This window comes from Pundamilia nyererei, unplaced genomic scaffold (genome assembly GCF_000239375.1).
Source record: "Pundamilia nyererei isolate P.nyererei 1_Seehausen unplaced genomic scaffold, PunNye1.0 scaffold00057, whole genome shotgun sequence".
In the NCBI taxonomy this organism is placed as follows: domain Eukaryota; kingdom Metazoa; phylum Chordata; class Actinopteri; order Cichliformes; family Cichlidae; genus Pundamilia; species Pundamilia nyererei.
The window spans coordinates 3,063,583-3,082,940 of NW_005187458.1; the positions used below are offsets into that span (position 1 = coordinate 3,063,583).

At 40.4% G+C, this 19,358-nt stretch overlaps 1 protein-coding gene across 3 annotated transcripts in view; it reads right to left on the minus strand.

Annotated features, from left to right (window-relative positions):
• Nucleotides 1–1,219: 1,219 nt before the first annotated feature.
• pik3r3b (phosphoinositide-3-kinase, regulatory subunit 3b (gamma)) overlaps nucleotides 1,220–19,358 on the minus strand; it is a 122,245-nt gene continuing 104,106 nt past the window's right edge. For 2 of the 3 annotated variants that reach the window (XM_005734300.1, XM_013911157.1), the window contains 8 exons: nucleotides 8,881–9,016; nucleotides 7,692–7,790; nucleotides 5,160–5,340; nucleotides 4,556–4,681; nucleotides 4,077–4,396; nucleotides 3,447–3,521; nucleotides 3,141–3,311; nucleotides 1,220–1,879 (listed from right to left, as the gene is read on the minus strand). In XM_005734300.1, the coding sequence (XP_005734357.1) occupies nucleotides 1,681–1,879; nucleotides 3,141–3,311; nucleotides 3,447–3,521; nucleotides 4,077–4,396; nucleotides 4,556–4,681; nucleotides 5,160–5,340; nucleotides 7,692–7,790; nucleotides 8,881–9,016 (1,307 nt within the window). In that variant the 3' untranslated portion in view covers nucleotides 1,220–1,680. Of the gene's footprint in view, nucleotides 1,880–3,140; nucleotides 3,312–3,446; nucleotides 3,522–4,076; nucleotides 4,397–4,555; nucleotides 4,682–5,159; nucleotides 5,341–7,691; nucleotides 7,791–8,880; nucleotides 9,017–17,670; nucleotides 18,198–19,358 lie in introns of those variants that run through there. The other variant, XM_005734299.1, reaches the window with a different exon arrangement.

Consider the following 19,358-nt stretch of genomic DNA (forward strand, 5'->3'; position numbering starts at 1 on the left):
TCACCAAAGATGGGAAAATTAAATAAAGAAAGAAAAACCCAACAGATGCTTTATCCTCCCCCTTCACACCAACTTTGGTCTCTGGTTGTGATTTGTTACCATTTACACATACTGTGGTGTGAAAAAGTATTCTTCCCATTCCTGATTTTTTTCTTCTTTCAAAAACACATTTGTCACGCTTTCATGTTTCAGAGCCTCGAGTTTTAATCTTAGATAAGGACAGCCTGAGGAAATACAAAATGCAGGTTCTAAAATATTTCAATTTTTAAGGACAAAAAGCAGCTATCCAAACCTTCCTGGCCTGGATCGTGCCCATAGATGCCATTTTTGCCCTGTCTTATTGGTCAATCATGCATGCTGACCTGAACTGAGGCAAGTGACGTCTGTAGTTGTTTACATGCAGTTCTTTTATGAACCCCTGAATAAGTCGTTGATGTGCTCTTGGAGTAATTTTGGCAGGATGGCTACTCATGAGAAGGTTCACTATTCCAACCTTTCACCATGGTTCGCTGGATTCCCTTAGAAATATCTTTGTAGCCCTTTCCAGACAGACAGACGTCAATGACTTTGTTTTTCATCTGTTCAAGTTTCTTTAGATTGTAGCATGAAGTTTCGCTTTTATTTTTCTAATATACTTTAATTCACAACTTCCATATCTGACAGTAAACTCATGAATTATCAAGGGTGGAGGGCAATTCCTTTTCTCTTTTACATAGAGACGTGTAGGTTATAATTGTTTTTTTCCTTTAATAAATGAACTTCATTTTGCACTTGGATATTTAGTAATATTTGTTTGATAATCTGAAACATTTAAGTGTGACGTGTGACATGTTGTGCCCCCCAAGAAAAAGGGTGGTACAAATACTTTTTCACAGGACTATAATAAAAAGCAATGTTAATAATAAAAACAAAATAATTAGTTTATACAAGCAAGGCTTCAGTCTTTGAGACAAAAAACAAAAAACTTCTGTGTCACTTGTGCACCTCCCTCCCCCCAGATCCCTCAGCAGCAGCAGTCTACTCTCTCTATAGCACCTAGTGCTTTGTCTTTTATGCTACATCGTTTTATCTTTTTGTATGGCGAGGGACAGAGAACAGACACTTGACATCATTTCAAAGTAAGTGAAAACAAAAAGGAAACCTCTTAAAAAAAAAAAAAAAAAAAAATCTCCAAAAATATATTTCAAAGTTACACCATCTGATGAAAAGAAAAGGGAGGAAAAAATGATGGGAACACAGAAAAAGTCTGATGGGAATGTTTTGTTGTCATTCTTGTACTTTAGAGTTTCTGGTATAAAGTCTGAGCTGGAGTTTAGGTAGCAGCGGGATCAACCTGAAACTCTGACGTCTCCTACTCCATTTCCTTCCTTCGGTCACTTTTGTTTTCACATTCACAAACATTTAAAACTTCCTTGTGCAAATCAAGCAGTCTTTAGAAAGAATGCCCTCCAAAATTGTTCTTGTAAAAATATATAACTCCAAGGTGGCTGATGTGTGTGTTGCAGCAAATGTTAAAATTGTATCGATGTTCATCAGGTCTGGACACAGGGTTGTTTTGTAATTCAACCAATACCACCACCACCCATTAAGCTTCATAACACTCCCTTTTCTCCTTTATCCTGAAGACGGTAAAATGTGTTGTCCTTCTGGGGGTAGTTGTTTAGCATCGTTGGTTGGGGTTCATCTTCGTCCAGAGGGCATCTGTGCGTAGACAGGGTAGGCAAGGCGCACATTGAGTGAGTCATTGTGCTGCACCAGGGAAGTCTGGTGGTAGTGGAGCACCAGGTCCTTCAGGCTGCTGTAGAGGTTGTATGGCTCAGCAAAGCCAAAGCCACGTGGTGTACTGTAGATGACACAGTGCTTCACCTCCCCTTCCACACTTAGGAGACACACAGGAGAATTACTTTAGTTAAGACTGTTTTAAGGTTAAAAATTTGTCATTCAATGCTTTCTTTCTGCATTTCCAGTTTCTTCCAGCTAGCTTTGTTCTACTACTAAAGTAAACTCCCAGGGATAAAAAAAAAAATAAATAAATAATGGAAATCATATCAGTTTTATTATTTTGGTTACATTCAGTATTTTTTCAAATGTTAATTTAGTGTAGTGATTTAAGAGTTTTGAGTCAGTGAACTTGTTGGTTCTGTGAAAAAAATGACCTTTTTCATTAATTCTCTCAAACTACTACTTCCTAAGAGGAAGCATCTTATTCAATACTGACATTAAGAAAAATAAACATTTTGGAATCAAACCTTCCTGCTCTCAGGGTTCACTCAGTGTCTAACCAAAGTTTGGGTTGGGGGAAGACAACAGCTAACAACAACACTACTTTAGAAGATCAAATCTCTGCATTTTAAAACACGTTTTGTACTTTAACATCCTCCTGCCTCTGGCTCTTCTATCATCTTGTTATAGCATGCTTTTAAACTGACTTTTACAAAGCTACCATGTTATTGGGTTCAGTCTAAATATATAGACATGGACACATAAGTGGTTTTATTGTAACCATTGACTATAGGTTGCCATGGAAATAGAAAGCAATCAGCATGTAAATCACTGAGTTTTTTTCCCCTCCCACATGCTGTGAATGCATCATTAATCCCCCGTCTGAACTGGAAGATTTTCTACGCGGCATATCGTGTATCGCGATATAGCTAAAAAATATTGTGCATTACATTTTCCTCATATCGCCACCTCTACCACAGTTTTGTGTCCAAAAATGTTTTTTCGGTTCCCTCAAACGCACACTGTGAATCACAGTGTGCTGCAGACTTAAAAAAGCTCTATCATCATCTTCAATAAAATAATCAGCTTCTTTTCTGAAGCATTCAAATATTTCGTGGCTTAAAGATGTACTGCAAAAGCATGGTGCTATTGAAAAGCCTGAGAGTAAATACAATTAAAAGTTGTAGCTTTTTTGTAACTTCGATTCTATTTTAACAACTGTTTATGTATATAATACAAATGCCTAATGTTGTTGTTGGCACTGGTGTTCGTCTCAATGTGCAATATTTTGAAAGGTGTCCCAACATTTTGTCCTTGTGTACAAACAAGGAGGACAAAAATGTCACTCTTGACTTCATAAAGTATGGGTATGTAAAGTAAGACGCACATCACTTCAGTCATGTGTTGCATGTACTCACACTACAGAGCAGGCATAGCACCCTTTTTTGCTGCTTTCTCGGATAAGAAAAGCTCCATCTGGCTTCCCCAGGAGCAGCTCCTCTGCCTGTGTCCTGTTCAGATCCCCCACAAACCAGTTCTTCTCATCATAGTGAGGCAAGTTCTCATCTTCCTCACTCACAAAGTAACCTCTGCAACCACATACATATGCAATACATTGAGAAATTGCACCAAAGAAATAATATATTCTGCTCTTTAAATTAACAGTTGCTCTAAGTAAGTAAAGTAACAGTGTTTGGGTTGCAGCAAAGCAAGTAGAGACTCACTCGTCTGTGTTCTCATTCTTGATTCCCAGCCAATCATTAATTCGTTTCTGACGAACTCCTTTATGATTGAGCCAGCTAAAGAGAAGTAGAGAGAGAGAGAGAAGCATTGTTACTGCTAGGAATTGGTTTGAAACTTTGAAATTTGTTTATGTTAGAGTGAACCGGCACAAGACTGAAATTGGCAAATGTCCTCACAGAATAATTTGGGATGTTCTGCTGAGAAACTGCTTAACTTGTTCCTGAAAATAAAGCAGGCGCTCTGATATCGAGTTGAACTGGACCTTCCCTAAACTAAAGCAAGTTTCTGATTGAGCCACTTGATGTGCTTTTGGCTCTAGAACTATGATGAGTCAGATTTTCTTTGATGTCCATATGACAATCAATAAAAAAAACAATTATTTCATCGGAAATGATTCCACTGATGTTTGAGTTTTTTTGACCACATCTAATAACTCCCCATTTGACTTTCAAGTGTGTGTAGCTACCCCACAGATGTACAGCATGAACAATATAAACACATGAAAACAGGATCCTGTTCCAGGTCAGTAGGTTTTTAATGCTGACCTGCTTTGACCTGCTTTCTGTACTAATGCCATTGCTCATGTTTTTCTCTCGTCTTTGTATGCTTACACTAGATACTGATCCCTGATTTTGCGGAGCTGTATGAGATCAGGCTTTAGGCTGTTCATCTTTTTGTCTGTCTCCCGGTTGTCCATGGCTTGCGTCTTTAGGTCCTGCTCCAGCCGCACCTTGCTGTCGTGGATCTCTCCGAGGCGAGATTTAAGCTTTTCATAGTTCATCATGATGCGCTCAATCTCTTTATCATTGCTCTCACGCCTAAAACGCTCAATGTAGTCCTTGCTGTAGCGCTCCTGTGTGTGGCATTGCTCCTCGAAAATCTTGATGGTTTCATTGAAGGCTTCAATAGCTGTTCGCTTCATCTGGATCTCCTGCAGGACAAGATGAATAGTTGACACACAAAAAAGCCCCAAAAAACAAACAAACAAACAAACAAACAAACAAACAAACAAACAAACAAACAAACAAACAAACAAAAAACAGACATGCAAAAAAAGCAATGCATTTGTTAGACTAGAGTATGAATATACCTGTGATGTCTTGGTATACTCTTCATATAGTCTGTCATATTCTTTGCTTTTCTCCTGGTACTGATTGTGGTATTCCTGCAACTTCTTCCCCACTGCATCGATGTTGTCCTCCTTCACCAGCTGGTCCTGAGAGTCAGTCGGAGAAAGGAGCATTAGAGACAGAGTGACTTTCAGAAACTGACAAGGAAAAAGCTGGAGAGTAAAATCAAAAGCCATTTGTAATAAAAGGCCAAAAGGAAAAACAAAAATGCACGCACACACACTTATTCCCATTACCCCCGTTCTCCTTACTGAGGGTGACTCCTGAACAGGCTCGTTAATAAACCACCCACAATGCCCCAGGTGTAAGCCCAGGTGGGCATTCTGGCTAATCTTGCATAGTTCTGAGTAATGACTGGCTAAACCTGCCCTTTCATCACTGGTGCGTGCAATTGAGTATGTCATAGGAGCCGGCCGAAAGGGCAACATTTCAGCGTGCAGGTATCATGTAGCTGCTGCTGCAGTTTAAAGTGGAAACACTAAGAGCAAGTCATTGGGTATAGAGGGAAGATTGTTGGTGGTGTTCAAGAGGATACTGTTTAAAGATTATGAGGAGGGAGTTTACCTGCTGGAAGCGGGAGATGGGGTACATGAGCTTGACATCCAGCTTGGTGTTGTATTGAGCCAGTGACTCATGTCTGTAATGGCTGATGAGCTCCACCACTGAGCTGAAAGTCAGGGGGTCAGAGAAGCCGTACTTCCCATCTCTGTGGTAGATCTTTATCAGCTTGTTATTGCCCCCTTTCCTGAATAACAGAATAACAAACAAAGGCTTAAAGAGACAGGCAATGCATTCTAAAACAGACAGGTTGTCAATTTATATACACGCTTTCAAACATTTGAAGATGTGGCGTACAAATATTTATACACCATAGCTTCTATAACACCTGGGCATGGTATGACTCCAAGGCGGGATCTTTGGTTTTTCCTGACCTGCCCGTGTCAGGTTAATGAAGAAGAAGAAAAAAATAAATAAATCACATCTTAGCCACCAAACACTCTTTGCTAAACTATGCATCAGAGAATGGCTTCATATTTCCTGCCACCCTGCCCCTAACAAAAAAAACCCAAACAAAAACAAACAAACAAAAAAAAAAAAACACACTTCAGAAGAGTCTATTTTAGAACTCTTATTATTGACCATTACCCTGAAATGTTAAAGTTCAGCTGATGGTAAAAGCAGAAAGAAGGTGGAACTGAAACACAAGGCTAAAATATGTCACCAGGTTTGAAAAGAAATAATCAAACAAAGTCTAAACAGAGAATTATACTAAATAATTCAAGTTAAAAATGTATTTCCTAAACAAACATACGTATCCTATGCTAGTGTAATGAATTGTTCTGCTGTCAGTTGACATCATTAATAGGTTTTATTCATTTCTGTCTGAAAGTCAAAAGATGAACTAGTTATTAAGATTACATTCAGTCCGAGTTAACAAGGGACACACAGTGAAACAAAACAAAACAAAAAATACACAGAGGTAGAAGAGAATTCGTTTTAAGCATGTATTCTATTCCATCAAAACACACATCAGAGCTCAGTGGGGGGAAAAAAAAATTACGCTAATTTCTATTCTGTTATAGGCTGGGTAATCTGCTGGGAACAAAAGGATACCATGCACTTTGATGAAAATGAAAATTCTCAGCTTTCAGAGGATGAAAGTAACAAAATAACACAGTCAGCTTTTTTGCAGCAACTAAAAATGATACCCAGTTTTTATGGCTTCCACGTGCTTGTATGCATGCCTGATAACATCAGGGCATGCTCCGAAATGAGTTGACAGATGGTGTTGGATGGGAACTCTCCTCCTAGATCTGGAGCAGGGCATCATTAAGCTCCTGGACAGTCTGAGGTGCAACACAGCCACGCTGGATTTAGGTCAGGCAAGCATGGCTATGGCATCAATTCCTTCATCCTATAAAATGACTTCAGGTGGCTACTGTTGTGGTTTCGTCCTACATAACTAAAACTGAATTGAATGATATCCTTCAGGAATTGTCACCAAGCTCTTGCCACATGAGGCTGGCCGTTGTCCAGCACCAGGAGGGTCCCAGGACCCACTGCACCAGCACAGGGTCCTGGGGGCTTGGACAAGCGGTCCGAGGATTTCATCCTGATGCCAAACGGCACTCAGTGTGCTGTTGCCCACCCAGTGCAGGTCTGTCAATCTCTCCTTAGGTTTGGCTCTTCAGACCATCACTGACCCACCACTAAACTAGTCATGCTGATGTTACAGTCACTCAGGGTGAACCTGCTCTTATCTATGAAAAGCCCAGCTCAGACTCCACAGTGCCAAGCAGTGAAGTCCATTTCTGATTGTTTGGCCAGAGACATTCACACTAATGTCCTCCATGCTCTTAAGATGTTGGGAGAGACAGCAAACCTAGCAATTGTACACAATGATGTGTCATCCTGGAGGAGTTGGACTCTAACCCTAACCCTCTATAGGGGACTTGGTATCATCTCGTGCTACCAGTAGTCACACTGACACTAGCCAAACAAAAACAATGATTAGAAAAGATGAGGTGGGAAAATATGCCTATAAAACCATTCTTCTTTTTGGGCATTTCCTCATTGTTGCCTCTCTAGTGCCCCTGTAGTTAATTTCATTCAAATCAACGCAGCTGAAATTGACAAACAATCTGCTACTTAAATGACCAAATCAATTTCCCAGAAGCTTAACTGCCTTGACCTTATACTCTGATTAAAGAGTGTTCCTTTCATTTTTTGAACAGTGTATGACCAACCCCCCCCCACAAAAAAAAACCCAAACCTAAAATTGTCCACTATTACTATGCAATGCTAAAAAACAACAAAAAACAAAATAATAATAACATCAGCATGCTCCGACTATGGCAATACAAGTTTAAAATATGTCCAGAAGGCAGGCAACGCTCTATTATTCTTTATTATCTACCAAGCACTTATAGGAACCATCTCAAGTCTACATTCTTGCAGTTAACTAAAGGATAACAGCATTAAAGTGGATCAGAAGTGCTGCACTACTCTCAAGTTTGTAGAAATCGTTGTGTGGTTTAAAACACATCATTCAGATGCTCTGATATAGACATAAAGGTCTGTGTGCAGCGGCCTTACCTTAGCGTTAGCGTGTAGTCGCCTTGCATCTTAGTAGACGCGTCCCGAACCAGGAAAGTCCCATCAGGCATGTCTCTGAGCTTATCATTCACCTCCTCCCTGAAGACAAAATAGAAAAGAGAAACAGAGGAAGGAAAAAAAGGGTGTTTAGCTTGGTTGAGTGATCCATGCACAGATGGTGTTCATTTGGAAAAGTCTGCCTTCAATCATCAGTGGCAGGCGAGTAGAACTTTCTTTATAACCACACACCTCAAAGTAAACAATCCGTCAATTAGCAGTGCAGGGAGGGGTGATCCTAGCCAGCAGTGTCTCAGCTGAGGATAAGTACGTGAGTGGCAGACTGACTGTCTGCACTGTAGGTGTGGTTATCACTGTTTGTGGAACAGCTAACCTGCACTTAAAGTAAAGCAGTGACCTTAACAGTAAAGACAATTTACTGAGCTGAGAAATAAACTTGTCAGTTATCTCTGGAGGTTAGAGTATATCGAAGTTTCAAAATATATTGACATACAAAACAAACTAACAAGCAAACCAAAGAAACATAGAATTACACTATATAGTTTACTAATATGATGGTGTATAACATAAAGCATATAAAAAAACTACTCTATCCTGCAGTCTTTAACTGCTGGAGCCCTACCCCTACTGTCGCTATAGACTTTAAGCTCACTGTCAAAGTTCTCCTGCAGCATAGATGGACAGACAGTGCTGTGATATCTAACAAAGAATAATAACCTGATACTCTGAGTTAAGACTCAATTGATGCTAAACAACATGCTAAACAGGAAATGCTAATTTCAAAGCCACCAGACAACAATGACAAATATAATATTTACCCTAATGAATAATAAGTGTTACTGGTCATTTTGAGACTCTTTAACATGTTGGTAGCTTAGAACCAAACAAACATCAATGTCAGACAACTGACCAACTGTGGCCCAACTATAACTCCTATTATTTTGTGGTCTGACAACAGGTAAAGCACTGATAATACCCATATTTGCTTTTTTAAGATGTCTAAAATGTGCTGACCATGTCTGCACATAGAACACGCCTTTAGTTTCTGTCAGTGCAGGTCTTGTGTTGCTGGGGGAGGGGCCAAGCCTCCCACATCTGCATTTCATGTAACCTAACAATGTCACTGTTAAGCTCTCACTGATTTTTCTGTCAGTAACACAGTGTTTGCTACCTGGATATGTCACCCCAGTACCATTCGGCCTCTTGTAAGGAGCCTCCCGCTCCTCCATCCTTGGTGACATTGCTGCTGCCCCCTGCCATTGCGACCGAGGAGGGCTGCTGAGGCTTGGTTGGCTTTGGAGGAAGGGCTAGGAAAAAAAACAAAACAAACAAGTATTACAATTACTGTGTGTATAACAGTTCATATGTACATGATATTTGCATACAGTATAACTTGCCCTCAGCCCTGCAGCAAAGTTCAACCATCAGTCTACAGCTGCAGACAGAGTGTTGATCACTTTATCATTTAGAAATACTACTTTGCACAAACACACACAAAAATGTATGGTACCTCGCAGCCTCCTAGGCTACGTTCACACTGCAGGCGAAATCGCATCAAATCCAACTTTTTTTGACCCTATGCGACCCATATCCGATCATGGTATGACAGTGTGAACGGCACAAATCCGATATTTTCAAATCCGATCTGGGTCACTTTCGTATGTGGTACTGGATCCGATACATATCTGATATTTTAGAAAGCGACTGCTGTTTGAACGATCATGTCGCATTAAATCCGTCTTCTATGTCACTGACACAAGACAGATGCCAATTATCAGCGCCGGAGAAGACATCATGAACCCTTCCTGGCCATCCAGTGTAGATGTTAGTGTAACGTTGGAGAAACGTGAACATTTTATTTGTACTGTATAATCTGCAGATTCTGACAGACATTTCCAACTATCCTTTGAAGCACCGCTCCTCTCTTAAACAGCAATAAGGATAATTATTAGGCCATAAGTAAATAACAAAATAACTTTATAACTTAAAGCAAAATTGGGAAACCATCAGTCAAACAATACTGTTTGGTCTGGGTCTAAACAGAGCGCGTTGTGTGTGACGGCTTCTTTTGCGCATGCGGGCCGTTTGAGCGTTCACACTAGAGCACGTTTACTGTCACATTTTATTTGTAGTGTGAACAAGCAGACAGAAAAATCGGATTTGATCCAAAAATCGGAATTGAGCATTAAGACCTGCAGTGTGAACGTAGCCCTAGTAGACACACCTATTGTATCAATTTCAAAATCTGACATCACTGTGTTCGAGTTATTGCATTCATAAGATTTTCCAAAAACTTGACCTGTGAGATTCAAAATCAGCTGATATTTGTAGAAGATCCACCAATGGTATCAATTTGAAATTCCTACATCGCCACGTTCAAAAGTCACCAGATTCGCATTGAATTTTCGATTAAATCCTTAATATGTACACATTCTTTTTATGCAGATGATACACAGGAACTGTACTCATAACCACACCACATAAACACTGTAGCAGTGCAGCTGGTGACTGTATGGTTATCAATCACAAGTGAAGCGCCCATATATCATAGTAATTATGCCTTATGTCAGAAACCACACACGCAGGTCAACTTTCACGTGAGTGTTCCCGGGGCTCAGCAGGAATGCTGAGGTTTGTTAAATGTGGAAATCCTCATGTTGTCATATCTTCTCCTGTCATTAAATTCATTCTCCTGTTAGGTTTGTAATGGGGAACTCTGGTCCTTCCGCTCGTTTGTTTGTAGCCATTGTCATTGCATCATCAGAGTGTTAAATTTGACTGAGAACTCTAACAGAAACTCTGACTTGCATTCTTCCCATTGTGTTTTGGTTTTCAACGGTTATGAAGATCAAGCTGTATAAACCCATAACTTAAAGGTTTTGCTATAAAAATAGGTTGTTGTCTTGTTATTAAGTGCTTCTTTATAAAGGGACTGATTCTTATACATTTTTTACTTTTCTACTTTCCCAGAGCTCTCAAAGCCTTTTATACAACATGTCACAATCACCCATTCACACACATTCACACTCTGATGGATGCATTGGAGAACAACTTGGGGTTAGTGTCTTGCCCAACATATGCAGACTGGGGGAGCCAGGGATCGAATCACCAACCTTTCGATCAGTAGATGGCCTGCTCTACCTCAGGAGCTACAGCCACCCTCATAAATGTTCACTTTTACGTCACTTAAAGAGCTTAGTTCAGTTTGAGTAAAACTAACATAACAGGAGTGCCTTTGGTCAACGGGATCAATCTATAATGTTTCACAAGGTTTAGTCATTAAACAAATTTAAGTATCAACTGGAAATACAAACTGAAGAAAAGTCAATATATTTAACTGATTTTGTGAAATACTATGCAGTCTAACAAAAAAATAAACAAAAGACTGAATGCATGAAATAAAGGTTAACATTACTGAGTCTGTTTCAACTTCTGTGTTGCAACTTGTGGCGCTAACATGCAACTTCTATGCAAGACTGGGATTCAAATCTATATTTGATTGCTAAGTGTGAAAAAATGTATTATAGAGAAAACATTTCACCTTGCATGTCAAGTCAAGTAAAACAGTATGACAGTCTGCTCACACACTGACCAGTCAGTCAAACGGGATTGATGGTAGTTTCAGAGCTTTTGGTTTTTGAACACTGATGTTATAAACCAGCACATATTGTAAAGACCTGTTTGGTGCCATGCTCCATGCTAAACAGAGTTAACCGGACTATGACACATAATAGGAAAAACAAACAAACACATGCAAAAGTTTTCAAGTATCCAAGCACATCTGGACACAATTTAAGGACCAGCAGTGTAATATCTCTCTCTTGCTCTCAACAGAGTACTGATGTGGGAGGTGTCATTTAAAAACAAAGTAACCTGATGAATGTACTGAAATGGAGTGGGCTCCTCCTGCAGAGTGCTCACGTGCCAGAGTCAGCAGCATTTGGGAACACTGTGGCCTCACAAATTACCACAAGACACGCACGCACAGACAGCAGAAACAGACGCTTGAATGTGAGGAAGGGCTGAATAAAACCTGGACTTCTGTGTGCACGTGCACATCACCACTCACTGTCCGTTGAATGCTAACACTCACAGCAGCAAATAGTCACATTGTTAAGTTATTTCTGTTATTTTTAAGCAATCTATAGTTAAAATGTTTATGCTAAATACTACATAGGTAACTTTTGTCCTTAGGTTCGACTGGTGCTGTGTCACTACTATTCCACAATAAGGTTGCTGCTGGCACATTGCAGGACTACAATCACACTTCAAATTAGGTATTACATCAATGACAGCAGCTCACTGGAAAAGAACCATTGGGTATGTTCTGAATTTACTTGGGCTTATAAATGCTGCAACAATCATTGTTCAGCATTTTTTCAATATTATTAGAACTATTGTTCATCACAAATTTTCTTGAAATATTGTGATATACCCTCAAAATGATATCACTCACCACTAGGTTGAGGGTGACTAATGTGTTTAATTCATATCTTCTTTGGAAAAACAGAAGACATTTTTCCCAGTGCTATGAGGACTTAAACCTACAACATTTGCCCACTGGGGGGAGCAGAGCAAACAAAATGCACAATAATTGATTTGATGCTAATTACAGACATGCTAGTATATCTAACTGACAAAAAGCCACAGCCACCAATGAAACAATGAAAACAATACTTTGGAGCTATATTTTAATTGTCACATGATAGTAGTGAGAATTCACTACAAAGTGTGTGTGTGTGTGTGTGTGTGTGTGTGTGTGTGGGGGGGGGCAAAAGAGGGGAAGTGACAGCTTGTGCTCATCTATGCAAATGCTTGGATGCCAATAAACTAACACACTACATTTCAAAGAACAAAAAAAGTAGGAACAGTTTACATCCTACAAACTTTTTCTTCACTCTTTATTGTAAGACCACTTAAATAGAGACTGGTAGCCTCTCTTCCTCTCCTGTTCTTTGTTCCCTTCTCACTGACTATTCAACCCTTCTCCCTCCTCTCTCTCATGTCACCATGGCAGTCGGTTAGTGTTGCCAAAACTGTCGTCCTGCAGCTGCACTGTTCCCCTCAGTCAGCACTTTACAGACTAATGCTACACGTGTGCACTTCCAAGGATAGATGGGGTGGAAATTCATGTTATGTTTACATTGAAAAACACATGCACAAGTGAAATAGATTGCAAAAACAGAAAAAAGTAACTGATTTTAAAAAGCATGAAAATCAGAGTCTATGTGTGCTTGCAGTTGTGGACCACACAGAGGGTAGCGTGTAAAAAGCACAGAAGGATCACCACAGCTACAGTTAGGCAATCTCATTACCAATAAAATGAGTCTTTTCTTGACTTCATTACGTGTGTCCACTTTGCATATGTTACTTGAACACCTCAAACACTGAAGTTACAATGAGATAATCGAATTTCTGTCTTAATACACCAACTACAAAATGCATTTCTACCAAATTAATGACTAAAACAATTTCTGCACCTTTAAGTCTCTCATAACTCCAATACTGTATCTGGTAGTTTCTTAGGACAATGGACACAACAGAAAATAAGCAGTACACAAGCTCCAGATTGCAAAGTTCTATAAGAAAAATTAAGACCAGAGACCTGTAGAAAATCCAAACCTTCTGACAATGATCAGAATTTGTGGGAAATGTGATCTTATGTCCTAAATAAAGAAGAATTATACTAATCGGAGAACAGTCTTAACCACATGGACATATTTGGAAAACATTCAAAACTGCAAAAAACACGACTTAAAAAAATATGACCAATATAACAGAAACTGCTGAGCCCTTAGTCACAACTACTGCATAGGTCCCTGAGAGGAAGCCAGAGGGACGGTGAACAAAGGGGACCGTAGGTGCAGCCTCCCCCTCACCAAACAAAGGACCAGTGCTCACACATTCACATATGCACAGACACTTCCATATCAGTTGTCATTGTACATGCTGACAGAAGCCTGCAGCTCTCCTAAACAATAACTGTCAGAGTGGACAGACACATGATAAACTCACTTGAGACAAAGAGAACTCAGAGAACATGGGTCTTGGGGCATGTTCAGGAGTGCACACGCCAGCTGATCAGGGAAACAGGGCAGCAAAATTGAGGTTTGACAGATGTGTACCGACACAGGAATTCATACACGACAATGGAATTAATGCACAGCCTACAGTTAAAAACTCAAAGCAGGAAGCATGAATGTGTTGTTCTGAAGCAATCTGCTTTATTTTCACAGCTCTACATCTGGATGAGGTAAGTGTGAGTGTACGCATCTGTTAGATGAATGGAGTCTTTCAGACTATCTAAAGAGGATCCAGATTTCTGATGTAGTAAAGCTGATTAACATTTAAGTTGACAGATTGACAGAAATTTAAATTTGATAAAGCTGTTTCTAAATATTAAAATATTATAACTTTTTAAAGAACCACAGAAAAAAAATCTGCTTAAGTGACATTCTGTTGTTGGACTTTCATTTGGACGACTGATTGTGACCCAGTTTTAAAATACAAATGCACACAGAGCAAAATAATGAATGAATGCCAGTGCTCGCTCACATCCTCTGCAAGTTATGGGTGCTGCAGGAGCAATAAAAGAGAAGGAGGAGCTCTGTGTGTAGGGGAAAAGCTGAAAAACACTAAAGAAAGGGCAGCATAAAAATGCAAATCAGTAGACATGGATACAAAGAAAGCTACGGTTACATTTAAAAAAGCAAAACTAAGAAGGCTGAAGAGACTAAAAAGTGAAAGACATGAAAACAAGAAATCTCATTCCCTCTCTTACCGTTCTCCATCACACTCTCTGTTAGATGCATGTTTCCAGTTTTCTCTCAGCTGTTTCCCTCCTCCCTTTTTTCTGTCACTCACTCTCCTCGTCTTACTTGCACACACTCCCCCTCCTCCCTCCTCTACCACCACCACCTCCTCCTCCTCCTGTTCTCCACTCCGTCAGACTGAAGAAAAGAGGGAGCACAGCTCATTCTAAAAGACAGAAGATGCCCCAGCTAATCCCTGCACGGAGGCACGCCCCCTCATCCAATCAGAGGACAGCCCGGAGGGAAGGCGTGTAAAGCTCAAAGAAAGAAAGAAATGAGGGAGGCAGGGAGGAAGGTTGAGTAGGCTTGTGGTAGACCAAGTCCATCACACCACGCAATCACACACACAACAATGCAGCACCTCTAAATCAACAAGTTTCTACTGTGACTGCCAACTGAATTTGTATATTCATTCACTAACCCTAAACTAAGAATAAAAACAAAACTTACCCAACCTTCCAGTAAATTCAAGCCTTGTTGAAAACTGATTCTTGTTCCAGCTTCTCCTACAGGGAAAAGCTGGAACCAGAATGAGCTTCCAGCTTCTCCAACCAGAATTAGTTTCAAAAAAGGCTTAAAATGCAGACAAAACCATAGGTGCTGGACATTCTACATCTCCACACATTCTACTGGGCTATGCCTGGAAAGTTACACTGGTGGAAAATTAGCAGAAGACACCTCTGTCCTATTACAGAACAGGTCCTCATACTGACGTTTAGTTTCATGACAACGCTGCAATTTATTTACTTGAAAAACAAGTTTGCATCTTTCCGCTGACTCACATTTCAACACAAAACAAATTAATTTTATTTATACAGCACCAGCTGACAGAAATCTAATTATGCTTTATATGAAGTAAAGAGGCCACAATATCAGAGTGAGAACAACTATCAGACAATCCCCCTATGTGCAGCACTTGGTAAAAGTGGGGAGGAAGAACTTGTTTTTAACACGTGCAAGGAAGCATCCAGACTGCACAAATAAAGAAAAGGAACAATATGAATGAAAAAAATGATTTGTCGTCTTGGCAAAGGGGTCTTTTTCTTTTATTCAGTGTACACATGAATAAAAACTACGGAGAAGAAAGAGGAGCTGGAATGTATAACACTGCATTGTACTGCAAATGAACCTAGACATGCAAAAAGCACTCTGGTATGGTCCTTTGGCAACAATGTCCCGGTGATTTTCCATTGAAACACGAGACTCATCATTCACCCCACATCCACAGAGTGTCGCTTCACACACACCAAGTTGCCAGTGGATACGGAGGCCTTGCCCTCCCCTGGGGGTGGCAGTGACACTCCACCTGTGCTAATCACACCACAAGTACCACTGTACACACACAGGAATTCACACACTGTAGATATCAGTGAGGCGTTCACATTTCAATTCCAGTGTAATAAACATACACATGTAATGAACATCTGTGGACTTAGAGGTTTAGCTAATGACAGGATGTGCTCATTTGGACAAAAGAGCTGTAAGAATCTGAGTACTGTACAACCTAAAACCAACAGAAACAGTGAAGCTACTCGCATAGGAACAGAGGATTATTTGTCCTCTATAAACACCAAATCAGTCTACAAAAACACTCATATATATACACAAATGCTGTTCTGAAGGTTTCACATTGCCAACACAATGTTTGTTATGGTCCAAAACATTCTTGTTCACTACATTTTGTCAGATAGAAACAGTCTGCTGAGCAAAGCAAAAATCTGTTATTTTTGTGCCATGACAAACCCCTAAAGAAATGGCACTAGGCACGATAAAAGCCAAGGTCCAGTGGCCAGTTAAATGTGTGAATCACCATTAAATGGCCAGAATTTTGCATCTGCATCCCTAATGCACTGAGCAGCAGCAACAAAGGATTACCGACTGCACTTCAAAATACAAGGTCTAAAGAGAAAACGTAGCTGAAACAATACTTTTACCCAGCACAAGCTTAAAATATGTTGCATAGTCAAGCGTCCCGTGGTAAAATGCTAGCGAGCTCTAAGCCCAAATACTCTGCAGCATGCTACAAATAGACACAACACGGCACTGTGAGGTTGCTGCGGAGTATAGTGCATCTTAATAGATACATGGAGGGAAAAGAAAGGAGACGGGAAAAAACCCCGAAAGAGCTACAAGGCAATTCAACAGCGCCTCCTGGAAACAACACAACGTCCCACATCTGCGCCATGATCCATTGAGGAGGGGAGAAAAGCAGGGAGGAAGAGGAGCGAGTCGAATGACACTGGCACAATTGCCGAGGAATGAATGAATGAAACTTATTCAATTGTGGGTGACAGTTGGCTAGAAAAGGGCACAAAGACTTCTATATGTGTCCAAGTGAAGATCGTTTTTATTCGGAGATATTCAGGACGGTTTTATTCCAGGTTTTATTCATTTTCTTGGTTTCCTGCTTGTCCCATCCCCCCTCTCCCCCTTCCCCGCTCACGGCACAGCTGATTTTGGAATGATTCAGTCGGAATGGTTTAATGCAAACTTCAAGTGGGGAATAATACCAAATCTCGGTATTGTACAACATTTACCCGGTGGTCTCATAAGCCAAATTCTCCAACAGTTAAATTAAAATGGGTTAAGCAGCAGATACAGTCACCTTGGCTCCTATTCTATCATCTCATAGGCCTCTTGCAAAGCCATCAGACGCAGAGAAGAAGTGGGGATGCTTCAGTATACGGACTACACGGGACTTATTGTCTCCACAGTGAGACTGCAGCTACTGTGTCATCACGCAAATCTGTATCTTAATGTACAAAAGATCAGCTGTGGCGAGTGCACCGGACAGCGAGAAACAAAGAGTCCAAGGCGTTTAAAGCGCTGTCACTGCTGCTGTAAACTGCCATTTTATTTCCTTCGTCCCCGAATTACCTGCTTCTCAGCTACAGACAGCGCTAAGTTTATGTACGCTGTCACAAATGTAGCGAGTGTGCCTAAAACATCACGACTGCCCAGAAGCCCGCGAAGCCCTAATAAAACAAAGCCATAACTGCGTGACCGGTACGAACAGGACGTGAAATCTGAAAGCTTCTCTGCAAATTTCACCAGACACCAAAGCACACAGCTCCTAAACACACATCACTCCAGCTAATTAACTCCAGTCCAACTAACCATTTCCCCGCGATCACCGGCCTGAAGCTTACCTGGTGGTTGGTCCATTTCCAGATAAAATATCAGCTCTGTGGAGTAGGGCATCATCACGTCCCTCCAGTCTCCTTCCTCGCCGGCTTTTTTGGTCGTCCAGACTGTGTTATACATTGCTTTCTTGTAGCTTAACCAGGCAGTCTTTGTATTAGAAAAACGCTATTAAACAAAGTAAAAATGACCGGCGTACTTAAAAAAGAAAAAGAGAAACAATCATCGTGTGCTCCTGTCATATGCCTCCATGTTAATCTATCTGTTTACTTCTAAGTCTTCTATCTGAATTCCTGCTTCAGGATTAAATGAATAGACGAAACGTATACAGCAAGCACCGGGCTGCGACTGCTCCCTCGGACATGTTAATATTGTTAACAACTCGGGGAACTTCATGAAGGCTCCTGTATGTATGTGTGTGCATCTATCTGTCTACATATATATGCACATAAAGACTTCCTTTAAACGGTGGGTAAGTAGATGCCAGCTCTACATACAACCCCCTCGGCCTCTCCTCCGCAGGTGCCACCGTCTCGCTAGTTTCATTTTAAGAAACGCACTGACAGGAGGAGGCTGGCGGAGGCAGAGCCAGACAACGGCTGGGAAAACCCACTCCTACACGACATGCAGGGGAGGACAAAAATATCACCAAATATTCACATAAAACTTAGTGTAAATAAACTGCTCTTTAATGTTACATATAATAATATCCCTCATTTATTCATTGCCATTATCTAATCCATGTAGGAAATCCAATTGTTTATCGTCCCTGCCGATTTGACGAATAATTAATCGTCCCTTTATTACTCGAAGAGTGGTTAGCCCGTTTCTGTCCTCTATACGCCGCTGACAAAGCGCTCTGCGCAAGCTCAGAAGCCGAATTTCAAAGCCAGTAGGAAAATTACCTCAGCCTATGAAGAGCAAGTTACAAATACGGTGGTTTTCCACTAAGTTTCTAACCTTCGCCTGAGTCTGTGTGACTACATGTTACCAGCTTCTGTTGCCGCTAAAGCACATACAGCACCGACAGCTGTTTGGTATGACATAACATGCTGCATGATAACTACCAGTCAAACCAGGACTGAGAGCCAGTGCTTGCTTTATTAATTTCTGCAAATTAACTAGAAACAGGAAGATTAAATAATGACCTTGGTGAAATATACATATCAAGTAAGTTTTGTTTCTAGTTCATGTTTATAGCATTATGAGGTTAATTCAAACAGGCACCAAATATAAGGACAACCCCCCCAAAACAAATTAAAATCACTTATGCATGGTTTTGGAAATTGTCAGTAGCAGTGTGAATAAGATGGAAATACATTGCAACAGAGATTACAATGTGGGAGATTGTATGTTTGCATAACATACCTAAAGATTATGCATCCACATTAGCAACTATCCTCTTGTAGGATAGGCAACAATGCTTGTCCTCTCCAAAGGTACTAGCTGACTAAGTCCACACATCTTCATAAACTCCTTTAAAGTCTCTTTACACTAGCTTTTTTGAATTTTTGGTAATCCCCTTTCCCAAATAGTGGCAAGTACACCCTTTTTCATCATAAGGGTCTTTTCTGCTGCAGTGATAGAGCTTTAGTTTATTTGATCACTGGGCTTGTTTAACTACTGTTTAACTGCTATTTGCGATGTGAAGAAAACCTCCTATGGTGAGGTAAGTACAGTTACAGATAATATGGAA